Raw genomic sequence first — 17,830 nt, forward strand, 5'->3', positions numbered from 1 at the left:
GTCCAGGTCTGCCGCGCCCACCGACGGCTCTCTGCCGTTCATCCACCAAGCGAAACGTTGTTAGCAATGCCGAACAGAGAGTCAGATGGAGGCAATACATATCTAGAGCAGGGGAAGGAGAAGGGGCGACGCGGAGACATGAGCATTCGTATGTTTTCCCACAGCAGGGGAAATTGAAACCCGCCCGGGAAAGCGGAGAGATGGAAATCGCAATCAGAAGAATACCTAGCAGTAGGCTATCTCCCGAACCGACCGCCAAGAAGTGTACAGGTACTCTTGACACGGCCCCATGGCACGCATGAGCACCTCCACCGGCGGTTATCGGACCTCAGTCAAGGAACTCGAGACCCTGCCCTTTACTGCCCCACCGTTAGGGTGATGAGCAACGAACCGGCCCCAGATAGAGCGGGGACTTGGCCATGAAGCAAAAGGAAGTTGAGCATCCAGCGAAAGGTCATCAACTCGTGAAGCTGTCCGGCGAGGCATATCAATCCCGCATGCTAACTATTCGTCTCTCCTCGGCCTTGTTCCACCTCAATTCTGGGACCAGACGTTTGTATTCAAAGGATGCATCATGCACCAGACCTCTTCAAGAAAATATAATGCTAGGCTGATCATCAGGCGACAAGAACTCGCCCAAGATCTTGCGGACAAGGGAACTCTGCAAGCACACGGGTGAGGGGTGAACCCGGGGAAGGTTTATTGAACATGGGATGAGCCTGTGATCTGAGCTAAACGGTATGGTATTTGCATAACATGAACCGAGAAGTTTTTCCTCCTCTTGAGGGTGGCCCAAGTGGGATCTGATCAAGGTGGGTGGGTGTTCGACATGGGACGAAAAAGTGGCGGTACACCAAATATCGAGTGGTCGTGGTTGACGAAACCAGCCATTCCTAGCCTAACAACCAAGTGATGACGGGCTCTCTCGCGGGTGATGCCATCCGTAATGCAGGGTTTCTAAATGTTGTTTGCACTAGACCGATAGGGAAATAAATGGGAGTCAGAGCAACCATGTGGGGGAAAAGAAGCAGAGGAGGAAGAAAGTGCGGCAGCGCTTTAGTTCACCGTCTGCGGTCTCCAGTAGCATGAATGGACGAGGCAGAATTGCTCCCTTGGCTGTCATCCCTTTGTAAACGTCGCATCCCAAGCAGGGGGTAGGCGAACGAGTGACATCAAAATTCTGTTGCTTAAATGTCGCAGCGGCTTCATTGTCGCGGTCCGCTTGCTGTGAGTAAGTCGGGTCTCTTCTTCCAAGGGCCGGGGGGTCTCCCGGCCTCGCCTTCGCAAATGAGGCCATTTTGCGACTCGTTCCTGCTTGGTTTGATGACGATGGGCAATTCCCTTCATTTATCACGAACCCTCCTTATCTGGCTAGCCCCTCCCTCTCCCAGAGGGCTAATGTTGCGGGCTAGCCGTTGATGGGACAGCATTGTCGGGCTGTGTCAGGTCAGATACGGAGAGTCCTGATTGAGGCATTGCTGGCTGCATCCGTGTCGGACAAGGCCAGACTGTGGTATTAACACCAACAAATGACAATATCAGGTGCGAAGGACTTCGGCCAGCAAAAGTTATCCACTGTTCCATTCTACATGTTGTTGTATGAGACGCTGTCCCGTACATTGGAGTTTGAAAGCCTGGCCTTCTCCTCCTTTCCATAGCCCCTCTCGATCCTGCAAGGCTGTACGAGAGATATAGAGAGACCTGAGGCAAGACCAATACGTGCAATCGTGGTATTCGATTCCCTTAGCTTCCAAGACTGCGTGAGTAACATGGACGAAGTGATAAGAACATCAGTGAAATGAGATGGCACGAAGCAGTATCCGACGTCCAACCCGGTACAGCTGCGTCTGTTTCAAACCTCACCGTTCCAGTCCACAAGGAGACCTATTGGGCTTGCACCCACATCCGGGGGTCGGATCCCGTCATCCACTGACCATAGTCACCAATTCCCCAAGTCCCATATCCGAAGTTCCCAATGTTGGGTCCGACTTTGAACCAGGGAGACCACCCCCACGGACATTGCGTGTCGACCCAGTTCCCGAGAAAGGCAAGCTGAGAAGGCCGCCAAACCACACCAAGGAGGCATGGGCGAGGGCTGACTCAGGGGGTTGAAAGACTGTTTCGAGGGGGAGGGGCTCTTTGCCTACCCAAGACATTTTGAATCAACCCCCCCCCCCCCCCCCCCCCCCCCCCAAAATTCTCGATCTGAGCAAAGCAATGGCCCGAACGGTGCAGATTGATTCTGATCGAGGGAGAGACACGAATTCAAAGAGCGGTGGCCGAAACATGTGGTAGACGACCGACCCATGCCATGGGATTTGAAATTTCTTGGATCCCCGATCAGCATGGGGAATGCGGCATTGATTGGTTCTGGGATTTTGGTGCATCTTCCCAAAGGGGTTGAGTGCAAGTGACACATCACTTAAGACAACATCAGCAGAGGACTTGCAATCCTGGCTCGTCTCTGCTCTCGTCAGTATGCCCGTCTGTCTCAAACATCTCCTGCACGTCAACGGCACTACCTGCAGCAGGCTGGGCTGATCATACTGCAGGAGAGGAAGACGGAGGGGGTCCCGAACAAGGGCGTGCCTAAGCCGCAGTCTGCTGACCTCTTCCACGTACGGGACGTTACAGGCTAAAAGCGCCGCTACACACTCAGATCACTAGCAAGACACAACGAGCCAGGCAACTGCGAAGCACGGGAGATGGCCTGTCGATCACCATATGTACATACATACAGCAGAATAAAATCGCTTTGCCTCCCACGTCCTAGGTGATCACTCTTCACTACCGACGGATTAGACCGTATGCCATTGCCATGATGCTATGATTGAAAACAAGCGTTCCTTAACAATTCGGAATGCTTGAGGGTACCGTTCAACTCCTGTTGCTTCCACTCTGCTGGATAGAGCCAATCAAGATTCTTTGTGACAGTGAAATAAATCATCAAGTGTCAGGACGCCTTCCCTGTTCCTACCTGTCAAAGACATGTCGTTCCTACGTCTCTTTATTCCCCTCTTGTGTTCTTTCTCTGCGCCCAATTCAAGTGAAACCAGGCAGGATATGTTCGAATCCATCGTTTAGTTAACACGGTGTTTACACCGCCGGCTAATCATATCACCGTCCATCTCTTGTTGGTATAAGCCTTCCTCTTGAACTACTAATCCGTATCCACTTAGCCGCAGCTGCTTGGGCTGGAATGGACTGGTCTCTTTTCTTGCTTAAGTCTTCTGCTTATGATGCCTTACCCGGGGATAATCTTGTCTTTGCCGCTCGACCCCTGCGAGCTCATGCTGTTGCGGCTATTCGCGTGGTATGAGACAAGCTCCGGCTTGAGGTTCTCGTCCATCGACGAGGCTGTCCCCTGGCGTTGCGGCGCCTTCTTGGTGAGGACCGCTCTGGGCTTCTCTGCCGGCAGCGATTCGGTGCTAGTGCGTGTCTTGGTGAGTTTGCGTGATGCGCGTTTCTGTGAGGGAGCCTGCGACTGCGTCTCGGCTACCAAACTTGTATCAGTAGTCGACCTTGTGTCGCTCGATATTCGACTGGGCGCCGCGGTGCTGCCCGACGGTCGACTGTACGCCGGATTCTCCCTGATCGGCAGGTGAAAGCTTGCCCCAGCCCCATTGAGATCAGTAGTGGCGTACGCCGGTAACGTGGAAGAAGAGCGTACGGCGTCGGAAGATGAAGCGGTCTAAGTGGCGGTTAGCGTGGGAGCCTCGAAAACCCGACCAGGGTCTGGCTTACGGATACCTGGGGGCTGACGTAGGTATCCAGCTTCTTCTTCAGCACCTCGGAGCGCACCGGCTTCGCGAGGTAGTCGTTCATGCCTGCTGCCAGGCACTTCTCGCGGTCGCCCTGAATGGCCGACGCTGTCATGGCGATGACGAGTATCTTGCGCACGACGTCTATGGGGTCCTTGCGGATCATTTTGGTCGCCTCGTAGCCGTCGAGCACGGGCATCTGCACATCCATGAGGACCACGTGGTACGGCCGACCCTCCCTCGCCTTCTGGCGCAAACCTTCCACGGCCTTGAGGCCGTTTTCGTAGGCATCGACGGTGGTGTAGCCCAGGCGTTGCGCGTACTGAATGGCAATCTTCTGGTTGATGGGGTTGTCCTCTGCGATGCAAATCCTGATCTGGTCCTTGGAGATGGCGGTAAGATCCAGAAACGGATTCGGCGATGGATCACGCTCTGCGAGGTAGGCAGAGCGCTCGACGGCTGGCGGGGATTTCATCTGCTGGGCGTCGCCGGCGGATACGTCGGACTTGGCCTTGTCGAAGGTGACCTTGAACCAAGCCGTCGTCCCTACGCCTTCCTGACTGTCAAGCTGGATCTTACCCTTCATCATTGTTTCAATCAAAGACTTGCAGATGCTCAGACCGAGCCCGCTGCCGCCGTACTTGCGGGCCGTGCTGGTGTCTGCCTGGCTGAACGGCTGGAAGAGCTTGACCAATTGCTGCTGAGGAATGCCGATGCCCGTATCCTGCACCCTAAACAGGAGGGTAGCTTTGTCGTTGGTCTCTGATTCGACACGGGCCCCGATAGTTATGGATCCGTCCTCGGTAAACTTGAGACTGTTGCTGATGAGATTGCCCAAGACTTGGTGAAGTCTGATAGGGTCCCCAAAGATGAGCATCGAGGGCAGGTTAATGTCTTGTATAATCTTGACGTTCTTCTGCTTCGTCTTTTGCCGGTTGCTGTAAGACACGGCCCGCACAACCTCGCGGACCATTTCCTCGGGGTTGAAGGCGATGACGTACAGTTTCATCTTGTCAGCCTCCATCCTGGAAAAGTCGAGAATATCATTGATGACAGTGAGCAGAAGCTCTGCGGATACCTTGATATTATCCGCCATTTCTTGCTGATCCTTGTCCAATTCGCTGTCCTTGAGCAGTTCGGAGTTCCCAATGACACCATTAAGAGGCGTGCGCAGCTCGTGAGAGACGTTGGCCAGAAAGATGGATTTGGCCTTGGCGGCCTCTTCGGCTAACTTGACATTGCGCTTGGCCTCCGCCTCAGCATGTTTGGCCTTGGTCTCTGCCTCGAGAGCCTTGGCCAGCGCACGTTTCTGCAGTGCAACCATGGAAACGTTTTCTGCGGAGACCTTCTCGACGGCTTTCATGGCCAGGGCGTTGGAGTAACTGATGCCAATCTGGTTAACCAACAACTGCAGGACAGAAACGTTGCGGTCGGTGAAGGAGCCCGGCTCGCCCTCGAGGTACAAGACACCGAGGAGCGGCTTGGAGCCGTGGCAAATGGGAATCGCGATGATGGCCTTGCTGAGGACGTTCCGCTGCAGCCAGGCCTCGCTCACGTTCCCAAACCGCTCGTCACTGATAATGTCGGGGATGAACACTGCCTCTCGAAAACGGGTGCAGTAGAGGATGACGTTTTCAGCGACAAGTGATGTGCCTGCCAGGGGCACGCCTGGAATATGCGCCGACGCGCCCCTTTCCGGGTCGCCACTAGCTGCAAGACACCAGCCAGACTCGTCCGAGTCCTGAACGACGATGGCGGCGAGTGTAGCCGAGCCGCCGCAGGTCTGCAGGATGACGTCGCACATAGTCTTGAGCAGTTCATCGACCCGGAGGACGCCAGAGATTACCTGGGAGGAGAGCAGAATCGCATGCAGATCAATCATATCAAGTGCAGGTAAACCTGCCCCGAGTTCGTTCTGTTCGTGCATTGAACCGCGCCATGCACCAATCCGCTCGCCCTTGATGTCGGCGATGGCGGTGTGGTTGGACTGCTGGAGTCCCTCTGGGCCTTCTTCGCCCTCTACGGCGCGGTAATCGACTGTACCACTGTCACCGGCAAAGTCCGTCTGCACGGCGGCGTCCGTTGTCCTGGGGTTTCTTGTGGGACTGTGAAGTAGGACAGCGTGCTCCTCTTCGAGGCGTTCAGCGACGGCGACAGCTCCGAACTGACGGTAGAAAGAAATGGCATCCCGGAACGCAGAGCGGGCCAGTCGTCGGGCCTTGCGTCTGACGAGCGTGCCAGCCATCAGCGTATTGCCCACCGCCGCCTCAAACAGGTAGTTGTGCTCCTCGGCGTTGTCCAGAGCCTCTTCGTACAGCTTAATGGCGCCGCCGTAATCGTCCGTCAACTCAGCGATCTGGGCCTCAAGTATTTTGGACCATGACATGTAGTTGACCTCGGTATAAACCTCCCACTCCTTGATTCTCTTGGTCAGCTCGCGGAGCTTGTGCAGAGTAGTCTCGGTTTCGTTGGTCAGACTGTTGGGGTCCAGTCGGGGATCGTTGAGCTTGCGGAGCATGCTTCCCGCGAGCGCAAGACCGTAGAAAAACATGACCAGCCTGCTGTTGCGAGCGGACCACAGGTTTTGGATGGTCTCGAAGCACGCCTGGCCGATCTCGATGGCTCGGTCGTAATGCCCGTAGATGAATAGTGGCACAATCTCGATGCTCTCGTACCAGAGAATCGACCGGTTGCCGTTCTGCGTGTTGGCCCCTAGCCACGACTTGTAGTTGGCTGAGTTGTGCTGCTCGTCAGTCATGACCTCTAGGGGCTCTGTGGTTCGAGTCTTCCCCTGCAGGGCACGACACGCCTGTCGAATCGAGATGAGAAGGGTGCCACCCCGCGTGTCTCGATGCCAATTAGGGATCTCTTCGCAGCCGTACTGGCAGAATGCCTCCAAGTCGGAGCAGTTTTCGCTGGCAAAGAACTTGAGCTGCGCCGCCAGTCCAAAGCTTAGGATCGAGGAAATTCTATCGCCGGCCGCTGCTGCGTAGTCGACAGAACCCTCCAGATGGCTCAGCGCCACAGCCACCGGGACCTGGACGTGCCCGATAAAGTTGGCATACAACATGTAGCCCCTTGCCATGGAGAAGGGGTCGCGATAGCGATCAAGCAACTCGATGCAGACGTTGCCCACCTCGACGGCGAAGGTGACCATGTTGAATCTAGCCAGGGCAATCAGGCCGAGATGGAGGAACGCCATCCCGGACTGCGGAAAGGCGCCATGGGTGAGATGTAGGTCTAGCATGACGAGAGATAGATGATAGAAGCGCAGGTAGTCGCTCCACCACGCGGCGCTAACGGTCTCTGCCAGGACAGCGCCGACAGACGGCAGAGCTGGGTCCAACGACTGGGGCGGATTCAGAAGTTCATTTTTGTCCATGGTTTGTATCTTGACAGACATCTTCTCGAACTGGTCGTCACACTTCTCGAATGTCGGATTATCGTCGAACTGCACATCCAGAGCATGTAGACATTCCTTGAGTGACTCGAGGGCTCCTTTGGCGTCGCCGCATTGCGCGAGGGTTCTGGACTGCAGAACATAAGCTGGCGCCTTGTCGAGGGGGCTGCGCGCGCACTCCAAGATGTTGTCGAGCAGAGCGTTGGCGGCTACATGGTTGCCCATGTAGAGGTAGCATTCGGCAGCTCTCAGGTGCAACTGCATAGTCTCATCGTAGGAGACGTCCTCAAGCTCGTCATTCCAGGGGTCCGGTTGGAGGAGTGCGGCCGCCGTGCTGTATAGCTTGGAGGCAGTTGGACGGGCGCAGTTCTCGACCGCCGCTTGAGCGCACTCGAACAGTAGCTTACGATATGACCGGCGCTTGGCAACGCGCTTCTTAATGATATCAACAGACTCGCAAATATGCGAGGCTGTGTTGTCTTTCGCCTTGGGGTCCGCCGAATAGTACTTCAACAGTGTCTGTGCAATTACAAAATGCATCTTGCGCGCGTTGCACTCTTTCAGCGCTGCCGACGCCTGAATGAATCGGTCGTGAGCAAAGCGGAACCTGTCGTCTGTCTCGCTCGGTACGATGATATAGGCCTGCACAGCCGCTTGTAACCCGTTGATTGCCTCCTGCTGGGTATAGGATGCGTGGTATTGCTCGTTGCCTGGTCCTCGACAGCTGGCCTCGTCTTCACCTTCATCTTCATACTGGAATTCGCCGCTCAGAAGTCGTGAAATGAGCTCAAATGAAAATGACGACCCCAACAGAGCAGCCCAGGCAAGAATTGCCCTGGATGCCGGCGGCAGCTCGTTTAGCCTGCGGGTGATGAAGCCGGTGTCGAGTATATCGTAGTCGCTCGCACCCTTGAAGTGCTCGAACAGCCTGTCCAGGTCGAAATGCCAGTTGCTGTCTCTGTAGTCGTACCATATGCACCTTTTCCTATAACACGCACTCAGCATCTCCCGCATATAAAACGGATTGCCTGCTGTTTTTGATTGAATAACGATCGCCAACGGAAGAACCTCCTCTTTGGGTCTGCATAACGTAGTCGCAACGTATTGGATTATGTCGTCCTCGCCCAGGGGGTTCAGTTTAATGCGCGTGACCACTGGGCCTCCTGACCTAGGGAACTCTGCACATCGTTAGTATACAGCGCCATTGCCCTCGAGGGCCGAGAACTTACCTTCGGATTCAGGGGGATGGATAATGGACTGTACCCGCTCAGGAGACAGTTCTTCCGGCCTGTAAGTAATGATGACGACCATTTTCATCCGCGCCCCAATAATCTGACTAATCAGCTCCATTGACTCGTCGTCGGCAAAGTGAAGGTCATCTAGCACGAAGCATATAAACTTGTGAGATGTAAACATGCGTAGCACATCAAGGAAGGTATTCATCAACCGCATCGTCTTCGTCGTTCCACCTGCTCGCAAAAAGTCCTGGGATGCCTGTGACGATATAACGGTGGACTTCGTCAGGCGCCCAGGGGAGCTTCCTGGCGATGAGCCGCGCCTTTTGAGGCCGGCTCTGATGCTCCGGGTCTGGGCCACGCTTTGTGTGATGGAGACGGATCTAGGAACCGGGCTGTCAAGGGCGCCGAGGAGAAAGTCGGGTAGCCCGAGGACTTTGTGGAGCGTCGGCCACACGGGACGAACATAATGCTTCAGTGCCTGGTGGAATTGCGTGTCCGTGTTCCGCTCGCCAAAAACCTGCTTAAACAGAGACGACAAGAGCTTGAGCAGCGGCCCAAAAGCAGTGCGGCGAGCCGTGTCGAACTTGGCCGTGGCGCAGTAACCTCTCCGCCTGGCCTCTGCAAGTACAGACTGATAGAGGCAGCTCTTGCCAAGGCCACCGGCCCCTTCCACGAGAACGATTTCGCAGTGCCCACGTCTCCGAAACTTGGCCGAACCAAGCTGGCGAGACAAGCTCGAGGATGTTGACTCAACAGCGCTGAGTCGATTGCTGTCTGTGGGCGTGCCAATGCCGTCGGCAAGGCTCCGCGTCTCGATCGACACCGAATGATGCCTCTCCCACTGTCTGTCCCACGGCCTCGTCATACGCCCAAATGGCCCCGAATTGGACGAGGCGATGGTGTCTCCTGATATCGTCTGAGTATCGGACAGAACGGAAGGCACGAAGCTAGCCTTTGACTGCCTAGGGTCAGAGGATGTAGTATGTGTGAAAGACCCGCTACGGCGGGTGGTGCCCTCTGCAGAGCTGGCCCCTTCACTCGACAAGTCACCGCAGTCAGGCAGCTCAACCGAGAGTTGTGATCCATCTGAGAAGCGGTTATTTGTCGACTTTTGATTCATGGAGTGGCTCTTGGCAACCCGCTCAATCACTCTAATCACTTCTGCTCTCTCCTTCTGCCGCCCAATCATCATGCTGGGGAGGATGAAAAACGACGATATGTCCTTTTCTCCGATCTTCCACTCCTTCAACGCCAACCAGTCGCCATCGGTCAGGAACTGCTGCACCTTGAGCAAGTCGTGCTTCAAACCACTAGCCGAGTGGTATCGATCTGCGACGGTCTTTGCGGTGCATTTTTGGATGATGCGACCTATAACGTCAGGTATGTCAAGCCGGACTTGCGATACGTTGGGAATCCTCCGTCCAAGAACGCCCTGTACGATATCCAATGGTGTCTCCCCCTCAAAGACAGGCTGCTGTGTGAGCAGGGTCCAGAACACCACTCCTAGCGAGTAGATGTCGGTACGGCTATCGGGTTCCGCCGGCATACGCCCTGTCTGCTCCGGGCTGATGTATAGAAGCTTGTTCTTGGCGCCCAGCTCTTTAGACAGGCTCGACCACGACGTACTCGACAGACCGCCCTCAAAGGACCTCGTTCCGGTGCCAAAATTGATCAACTTGACAGAGTTTGTTTCAATGTTGAAGTGAAAAGCGTCCGGCCGAATCTCCCCATGCGTCATCGCCTGCCCATAGTGGAGTATCTCAAGACACTGACTTGCGCCGATGGCAAAGTCGAGAAAGTACTGCAGGTCTATCGGGGGCTTCAGACGGAAGCTCGTCTTGCGATACGCCTCATACCGCTCGTCCACCTTCCTGGCCTTGTAGAATGCCGGTCCCATATCCATGAGATCAAATAGATAGTTCTGGCCGGGGTGCTGATAGATGGCGACAACAATGGATCCGCGGTCGCCTGAGTGGGGGGCGAGGCGGACGCGGTCAAGAGGCTTGACAATGTGGTGCCCATTGGGATCGGCCGTGGCGAAGAGGTTCTTAGCTATGTGGAACGCCCTTTCTTCCCGGAGCACATGGTATGAGACACGAGCCACAACGGGCTCCTCTATGTATGATATCTCAGCAGCGCCGGAAGGGATCGGCGGCGGCGGCGACGTGGACGAGAAGTCACTACTGGCATCGCTGGGAATACCCGAGTGGAGGCTTGAGGAGCTCGCATGTTCGGAGGGCGACGGCCGGCCGGATTGTAGCCTCGCGGTCGAGCCGGGACTCGAGGCATGGTGAGTCGAAGAAGACGGCTGATAGGGCGACACGAATCTGGTGCCGCAAACGTGCCTGTGAAGCGCATGTTAGACATCGCGTCAGGGAGAGAGCAGGTTGACTGAGGCTATTATGCCAGCCGTAGAGGGGACGCACCAGATGTCGTAGGATGTGTGGAAGGGGAGCCGGGACTCGTCCCAGGTGTAGCCAGCGATCTGGCGAAGGCGCTCAAACAAGCGCGAGGGTGGGTCGAAGTGGTCGTCCGACCCGATGGCAGCGCCGTCCATCATCAGGGCCGGTCATAGGCGCAAGCCGGAGCTTGGAGAACGAGGATGGGTGTTGGTGGTGGTGGGGTAATATGAATGGGATTGGGGCTTAGTCGGGTTTCGGTAGAGTTGTCGTCGTCGTCGTCGTCGTCGTCGTCGTCGTCGTCGCGAGAGGTAGAATGACAAATGTCAAGTCGTGACGTTCACCGAGACACTACCGCCCATGTCATGTTTTGATAAAAATTCCGAGGCGTAGTGGAGTTATGACAACGGGGGTGGTTGAACGAAGAATTGTATGGCTTCGTTTCGCTGGTGGTGTTTTCTGATCGAGCATGCAGGGCCCCGCAACAGCGAGTCTGCGCGCGCGCGGTCGGAAATAGGTTTGAGGGACTAATTCTTGGCCTTGTGGTGAATGCAGAGGACAACGGTGACGGGCCCTCGAAGAAAAAAAGTTCGGTAGGGAAAAGGCACGACGGGGCGATGCGTCAGAGAAGGTGTCGTCGGGCGACGGACGGAACGAGTGAGCAGCTGTCGTCGGAGGACGAGCAGGAAGTCGAAGTGCTGATGTTTAACCACTGATCAGTCGAGTGAGAGACGCAGCATGGGTAAGGGTACCTACCTCTGGGCGGCGGTGGCATTCAGCAACAGGGCAACATAGCGGGAAGATAGTGGGCGGAGGCAGGCTGAAGCAGCGAGCAGGCACCCCTGGACAGTGCGGAGTACGTAACTGGTTTTTTCCAGAAGAACAGGGCTTCCTCCCAGCACACCAGAGTACTAGGAACCAAGTAACTTTCCCAGCTTGTACACCTTGGAAGCTGAACCAACCCAAGACCGACACACCGCAAGGCAATGCAACCTCTCCGCTGCCGTGCGCTATTCTTCCAAGGCATGAAAGACCGTCAAGTCCAGAGTTGCACTGAAGCACGATGGTGTGCCTGGATTAACTCTCGGCCAGCTGTCTAACAACGGGAGATGGAAAACACCTCATCAGGATGGAAGGGGGGAAGCACTTTGAAGGACCGGGACGGGTTCAGCGCGTTCCACATGGTGGGCGCGCACAGAGTGTCAAACGCCTCCCCCTCATCAGTTCAAACAGCAAAACCTTGGTGTTGCTATTAAACACAAACAAGTCCCACGCCGGCGGACGTCTCTCGTCCATCTCTGTCAAGGGCTCTTAGTCAAATGATGGCTCAGATATACTCCGCGGCATGGGGTTACATATTGTGAGCAGAAAGCGTACATCAAGCATTCTTCATCAGCACCAAAAATGTTGATCAACAAAAAGTACCGAGGACGAAGGGCAACTGCCACTATAAGCCCTTGCCACAGTAATGGAGAGGAAACCAGCAAGAGAGCAAGCAAACAAATCTACAGGTACGTACTATGTATTTGGGGACTCTTGACCCTCGATAGCAAGTCTAGCCGTCATCGCCGTTCCCTTTCCTTCTGACGCCTTCCACCAGCAGACACGCAAACATGTAGTTTAGGTACCTATTCATCATCAGCACAGTGGTAGCCGTTTGCAGTTGGCAATGATTGTCAGGCACCAGACCAGCAACCTCGATTTCTTATTGGCCAACTCGTACGTATGTAGATCGAATTTGGCCATCGTAGACATTAGCTAGCCGTCAGTAGTGAGTCGTCCCAATGGGAGGGGTTGGCACATAACTGGCTATGGTTACCCGTCCGTCATATCAACTCTCCGCACCAGTGACAGGTGGGAATGACTTCTTCCCACCTAGCCCACTCACGCGATATCTGTGTACGGATACGGACTCCCAACGTCTTGCCAGCACCCTTCCTCACACGGCCATTGGGGCTGCTGCGAAAAAGTGGATACCCGAACTGCAAAACTTTCTTACTGTCGCCTCTTCTTGGTGGTTGCAAGCTGATACGCATCCTTTGTTCCCTTTTCCATCCGGGCTGTTTCTACCGTTTCTCCCCGTAGCTTCTTTGCTTCGACCGGACATCAGGTCCTGGTTCGCAAAAGAGGCCGTCGAACTGTCGACCGCCCCTGTCTCAACCTATACCTGGCCATCATTCCCACATTTTTTGTTGTAGCTCCGAGTATTGAACGAGACCTGGCCCAAACAGCAGTCAACGCCAGTGACTCTGTACCGGCTCTGGTTCCTACCTACGTAGTAGGTACTTAGCTACATAGGTACCAAACAGTAACCCCCAACGATCCGCGACTCATTTCCTCCGACAACCCCTGCTTCCCCTCGACTTCTTCCCAGTTCTGGAACTCCCCGTTCTGGCTTCCCAAGACAACGGAAGTCTGAAGGAATACAGTGTCAGGTCATGAGTCTAAGATCAATTACACAGTATACACCTTAAGCACTATATTCTTATACTATATAGCTAAAGCTCTATATATCTAAAAGTAAATATAAAACTATATATAAGTAGTTTAAGTATTTTAAGTACATGCTTACTAATATACTTATAGTTTTAAGGGCTTAGATCTAAAGTAAATTAATAATTAAGTAATAGTCTTGAAAGAAGTATTAGTTATAGTAGACTATAGTAGGAATATAGTATAGTTAGTACTATATTTACTAGGAGCTAAAACTATCTTTATAAGACTTCTTTCTTAATCTACTATAACTTAAAAACTTAGTATTTAAATAATAAAGTAAAATAATATATAGTTATAAGAGATAGTTATAAATATATCTTATAAGTAAAATAACTAGTTTTTTCCCTAGGGTAGTAAGTTATTAGGTATTATTAAGGTAGTAAGTTAGTAGATTTAATATAGTGCACTGTGAGGTGATCTCAGACTTGCGACACCTTACTGTACAAGATGGATGCCTCCGTATCATCCCTTCACGATCGCTGAGAACCTGAGTCGCGGTAGACCTGCTCCCAATTCTCTGGTAAACGATTTATACTTTCGTTAGCAATTTGCGACCAGTGAGAATGATGTCATTCGTGCTTTGTCTGTTTTGGGCCTGCGCCACCACCATCCAAGAACCTCAGTCTGATTCCGCGTTTTGCAGGAGAAGACACCCATGTAATGAACGTCGGGTTTTCCTTTTCCGCCTTTCCTATTTTCGCCCAATGGTTACAACCTCGTGCGCCCAGCGTTGGGCGTATTGTTATCAAGTACCCACAAAGACCCTAATAGCGATCACCTTGTGGGAAGTGCAATAGTGTTACCTCTCATTAAGACCCTGAGCCTCGTTGCTTGCTCACGGTAAAACCACCGAGGGCCTATCAGGGAAACAAGCATACAGATTCGGTAACACTGGGCGGGACGCTAGTGACCGAGCCGCGTCTGTTGGCGACGATCGTTAATTACCCGGCCGCCCTCAGCTGCTGCATGCGCGGGCCTAACTTATGCAGGTCTCACGGTCAACGTCGTTCTGGAACCATTGTGCAGAGTCCAACGTCCCATGTATACTCTATATATGTATCCCTTTTAGAAGGACCCGTGCCTCCCGCGTCTACAGTTGCGCACGACTGTTCAACATCATCGTGGGTATGGCGCATCGAAGTGATTTTCCCCCAATTCAACAGCGCGGAACTCCCAGGTATTCTTGTATGCTTAGCCAAAGCACCCTTCTCACTCCCCAGGGCTTGCTTCCTTCTTCCCTCTTCCATTGGTCATGCTCATACTTATATGCTTTACAGCAAAAAGACGAAAAATTCCATGCGCTTTTCCCTTCCTCCTTACACGCCACAAGCTTACTTGCTGTGCGAGGGCAGGGCGCCAAAGGCGAACGACTGTGCCAGGCGGCGCTCCTCATTCTTGCGGCTGTTGACGAAGTCGGGGTAGTTGAGGGTAAGCTCGACGGCGCCGTTGACAATGTTGTCGACAGCCTCGACACCGAGCATGAACGAGTGGTCCTGGTTGCCGACCTCGTATCTCCAGCTGCCGAAACGGCCGCGAGAGTAGATGCCCTGGTCAAGAAGCTTGGGCAAGAGATCCTTAAGGACACCCTCTCTCTCGAGCGAGGGAGTTGGGTAGCCATGGTTGAAACGGCGGTGGTAGGTGGAGACGATCTCGTCCTCGGGCTTGATCATCTCAGTGTTGATGAGACCCTGGATGCACTGCTCGAGGATCTTCTCCTGCTCAACGGGCTTCATGGAGGACTCGGAGACCTCGAGCATGATGGACCAGTAAGGTCCCTCCTTGGCCTCGGTCGACTCGGCCTTCTGGCCGTTGGCCAGGTACAGCGTGGGCAGTTTCTTGCCAGCCTCGGGCTGGTTGTAGGGAGAGTAGTTGGAGAAGATGGTGGCGCGGTAGAAGGGGCAGTTGTCCTCGGGGAAGTACAGCCAGCACTTGTCGCCGATACGCTCGGGGCGCTCACCACGGATGCCAACTCCGATGACGTGGGTCGACGAGTAGAACAAGCCCTTGGACAGGCTGACAAGCTCCTGGTTGCCCATGCGCTCAACAAGCTGGTCAACATTCATTGTCGAGACGAGCTTGCCGTACTGGACGGTGGTGCCGTCGGCGAGAGTAACAATCTTCTTGTCGGCATCAACCTTCTCAACAGTACCCTTCTGGCCGTAACGCGTCTTCTCCTTGGGGAGGGTGTTGGCAACGGCAATCCAAATACCACCGGTTCCGTCGCGGGCAGGAAACTTGAAGGTAGCGTTGGGGCCCCAGTTTCCAGCGACCTTGTTCAGAACGACGTTCTCGGTGACGAGCTTCAGGTTGGGGGCGGCCACACGCTCGCCGAGCCACTGGCATTGCATCTGCAGGAGATTAGCTCTCGCGGCCGGGCGAGTAGTGTGGGACTGCTTACCTTTGTCGTGGGGACAGCCCAGACCTTGTAGTTGTAGGGACGCATGAAGATGTCAGCGACACCCTCACCGCAGTTGCGAAGGATCCATTCATCAAAGTCCTTGGGCTTGGTGTTGGCGACACGGCACTCAAGGGCGGCGTCGATGAGGCCGTTCATGCACCTGACCTGGTCCTCCTTAGGCAACATGGAGATGTTGTTCTGGAAGGGGTAGGGAACCCAGAGGCCCTTGTAGCGAACGTAGGAGATGCGCTGGTGCGTGAACCAGTCATCCTCCTTGGGGAGTGCCTCCTCGATGCAGTCGTCGAAGTACTTGTAGTGGGAAAAGATGACGTGGCCACCGACATCGTAGAGCTGGTTTCCAGTCTTGTTAGGAACGGTCGGTTAAACGTAGCAAGGCAAAGACTAGACTTACGAAGCCCTCGGGGGTAGTGTCAGTGCCGGCAAGACCACCGGCCTTCTCGGCCGAGTCGACAAGCAACCATGAAGGACCGTTCTATGGTGGCAATTAGCATTGGATGTTAGGGGGTTCCAGAGTGGCCAAAATGTGGCGGTGTGGACGCACAATCTGATTCAAGCGCTTCGCAGCACCAAGACCGGTCGGGCCAGCGCCGATGACCAAAACATCGACGTTACTGGGAGAAGGAGTCAGTTGGGGTTCTTTTTTTCAACGACAACTACAACTGGAATGCCAGGCAGAGACGAAATAGCTGCCGCGGAATGAGTGCAATTGCGGCGGGCGGGAAAGATACTCACATGTCAGCCATGATGGGGGACGTATGGGGTCTGCGTGGAAAATGCGAAGATGACACAAGGTCCAGAACTAGACAGGAAAGACAGCGTCTCTTGGGGGAAGAGATCGCAAGATGGTGAAGCAAGAATTTGAACCAGGAAAGAGAGCGGAGGGGTGTTTGGCAGCAAAGAGAGGAAGGAGGAGGGGAGAGCTGCGTGGATGCAGTGGCCGTTGCTGTAGATATGGGTTTCTGGTTTCGACGGGTTCCAAAGAAAAAGGGGACAGACACTGACTGGCAGACTAGGTACCGTAGGTCTGTTGTGCTGATGCTGTTGGTACTGCGGCTGCTGCTTCTCTTACTCTTACTTGGTCTTCCATCCTTCCTGCACCGCAACTGTGATGGAGGGGCCAAATTATTATTTGGGACAAGGGGTTTGGCGGGGCCCTGGTCGACGGCGGCCATGAGAGCCCACCCTTCCTGCTGCAGGTACGTATCTCGGCTCTTAGTGCCAAATCCCGGGTACCTTAGGTAGTGTAGCTCCGTGCCGCTAAGACATGTCCCACAATTTGCGATATCGCACAACATGAGGGCATTTGGATACGTACCTCAGTGGGGGCAGGGGTGGTGGCGTCGACTCTCTGGCTGGCCGTCTGCTACTGCGGGTTACTTTTGCCTCATCCAAGACCTTTATCCGAGATACGGGCGAGACAGCCATGAGTAGCCTTCAACGTCCCTTACGTCGAGGTTTATGGCTTTGGCGCGCGCAAGACACGGGATTTTGTGACATACGTACGTAGTAGCAGAAGCGCTTTTCCTTGTGTTGCACCCTCTGACGGCACTTCCTACCGAGAAACAGTTTGCTCGATGATTAGTCGCTCATCCCTGGCTCTCTGGATGGCAGCGAACCGCAAACCTACTGCCGGTCCCTTGTGTCCTGCAAGCCAGCCTGCTTGTTTGCCCACCCCTCACCCTGGGCAAAAGAGGGATGCAGCTATACATACAGTGATAAACCACGTGTATGTACAAGTTACTGCAGGAGGGGACAATGGATGTCAATGTCACAGCCACAATGGTGGAGTGCCGGAAGCTTGTCCGCAACACAGAGCCAGAAACGACCAGATTTCAGGTCTCCAGCAGCGGCCAGGCAAAAAGTCCTGCACCCACGGTTGGTTACAGAATCCAGACCGAGTTCGTGATTGGTTCTGCCAAATGCCAGCTTTGTGAGACCGGAGCATAGAGGCAAGGGAAGCTGGAAGTAAGACACACGACGACGCCGGCTGGGTCAACTCAGCTGAACCATTACACTACAGTGAGGCATTAGTGGTGGTGAGTGCGTACGTGGATGAGATGATCTGAGGAGAGGGTTGTGGGGTCCGATGCGGGATGAAGGAGATATGGACATCCTCC

The 17,830-nt window shown here is 54.3% G+C and overlaps 2 protein-coding genes across 2 annotated transcripts; both read right to left on the bottom strand.

Moving 5' to 3' along the window:
• Positions 1-3,244: 3,244 nt before the first annotated feature.
• GLRG_07314 (hsp90-like protein) lies at positions 3,245-10,956 on the bottom strand (the record flags this gene model as incomplete). The annotated part of the gene is made up of 4 exons (XM_008097999.1): positions 3,245-3,691; positions 3,745-8,339; positions 8,391-10,744; positions 10,826-10,956. 4 exons carry the CDS (start codon positions 10,954-10,956, stop codon positions 3,245-3,247), a joined length of 7,527 nt encoding a protein of 2,508 aa, XP_008096190.1.
• A 3,669-nt stretch (positions 10,957-14,625) lies between these two features.
• GLRG_07315 (UDP-galactopyranose mutase) lies at positions 14,626-16,456 on the bottom strand (the record flags this gene model as incomplete). Its single annotated transcript, XM_008098000.1, has 5 exons — positions 14,626-15,642; positions 15,693-16,043; positions 16,105-16,185; positions 16,255-16,324; positions 16,446-16,456. 5 exons carry the CDS (start codon positions 16,454-16,456, stop codon positions 14,626-14,628), a joined length of 1,530 nt encoding a protein of 509 aa, XP_008096191.1.
• Positions 16,457-17,830: the final 1,374 nt, after the last annotated feature.

Source organism: Colletotrichum graminicola (genome assembly GCF_000149035.1).
Source record: "Colletotrichum graminicola M1.001 genomic scaffold supercont1.30, whole genome shotgun sequence".
Classification (NCBI taxonomy): domain Eukaryota; kingdom Fungi; phylum Ascomycota; class Sordariomycetes; order Glomerellales; family Glomerellaceae; genus Colletotrichum; species Colletotrichum graminicola.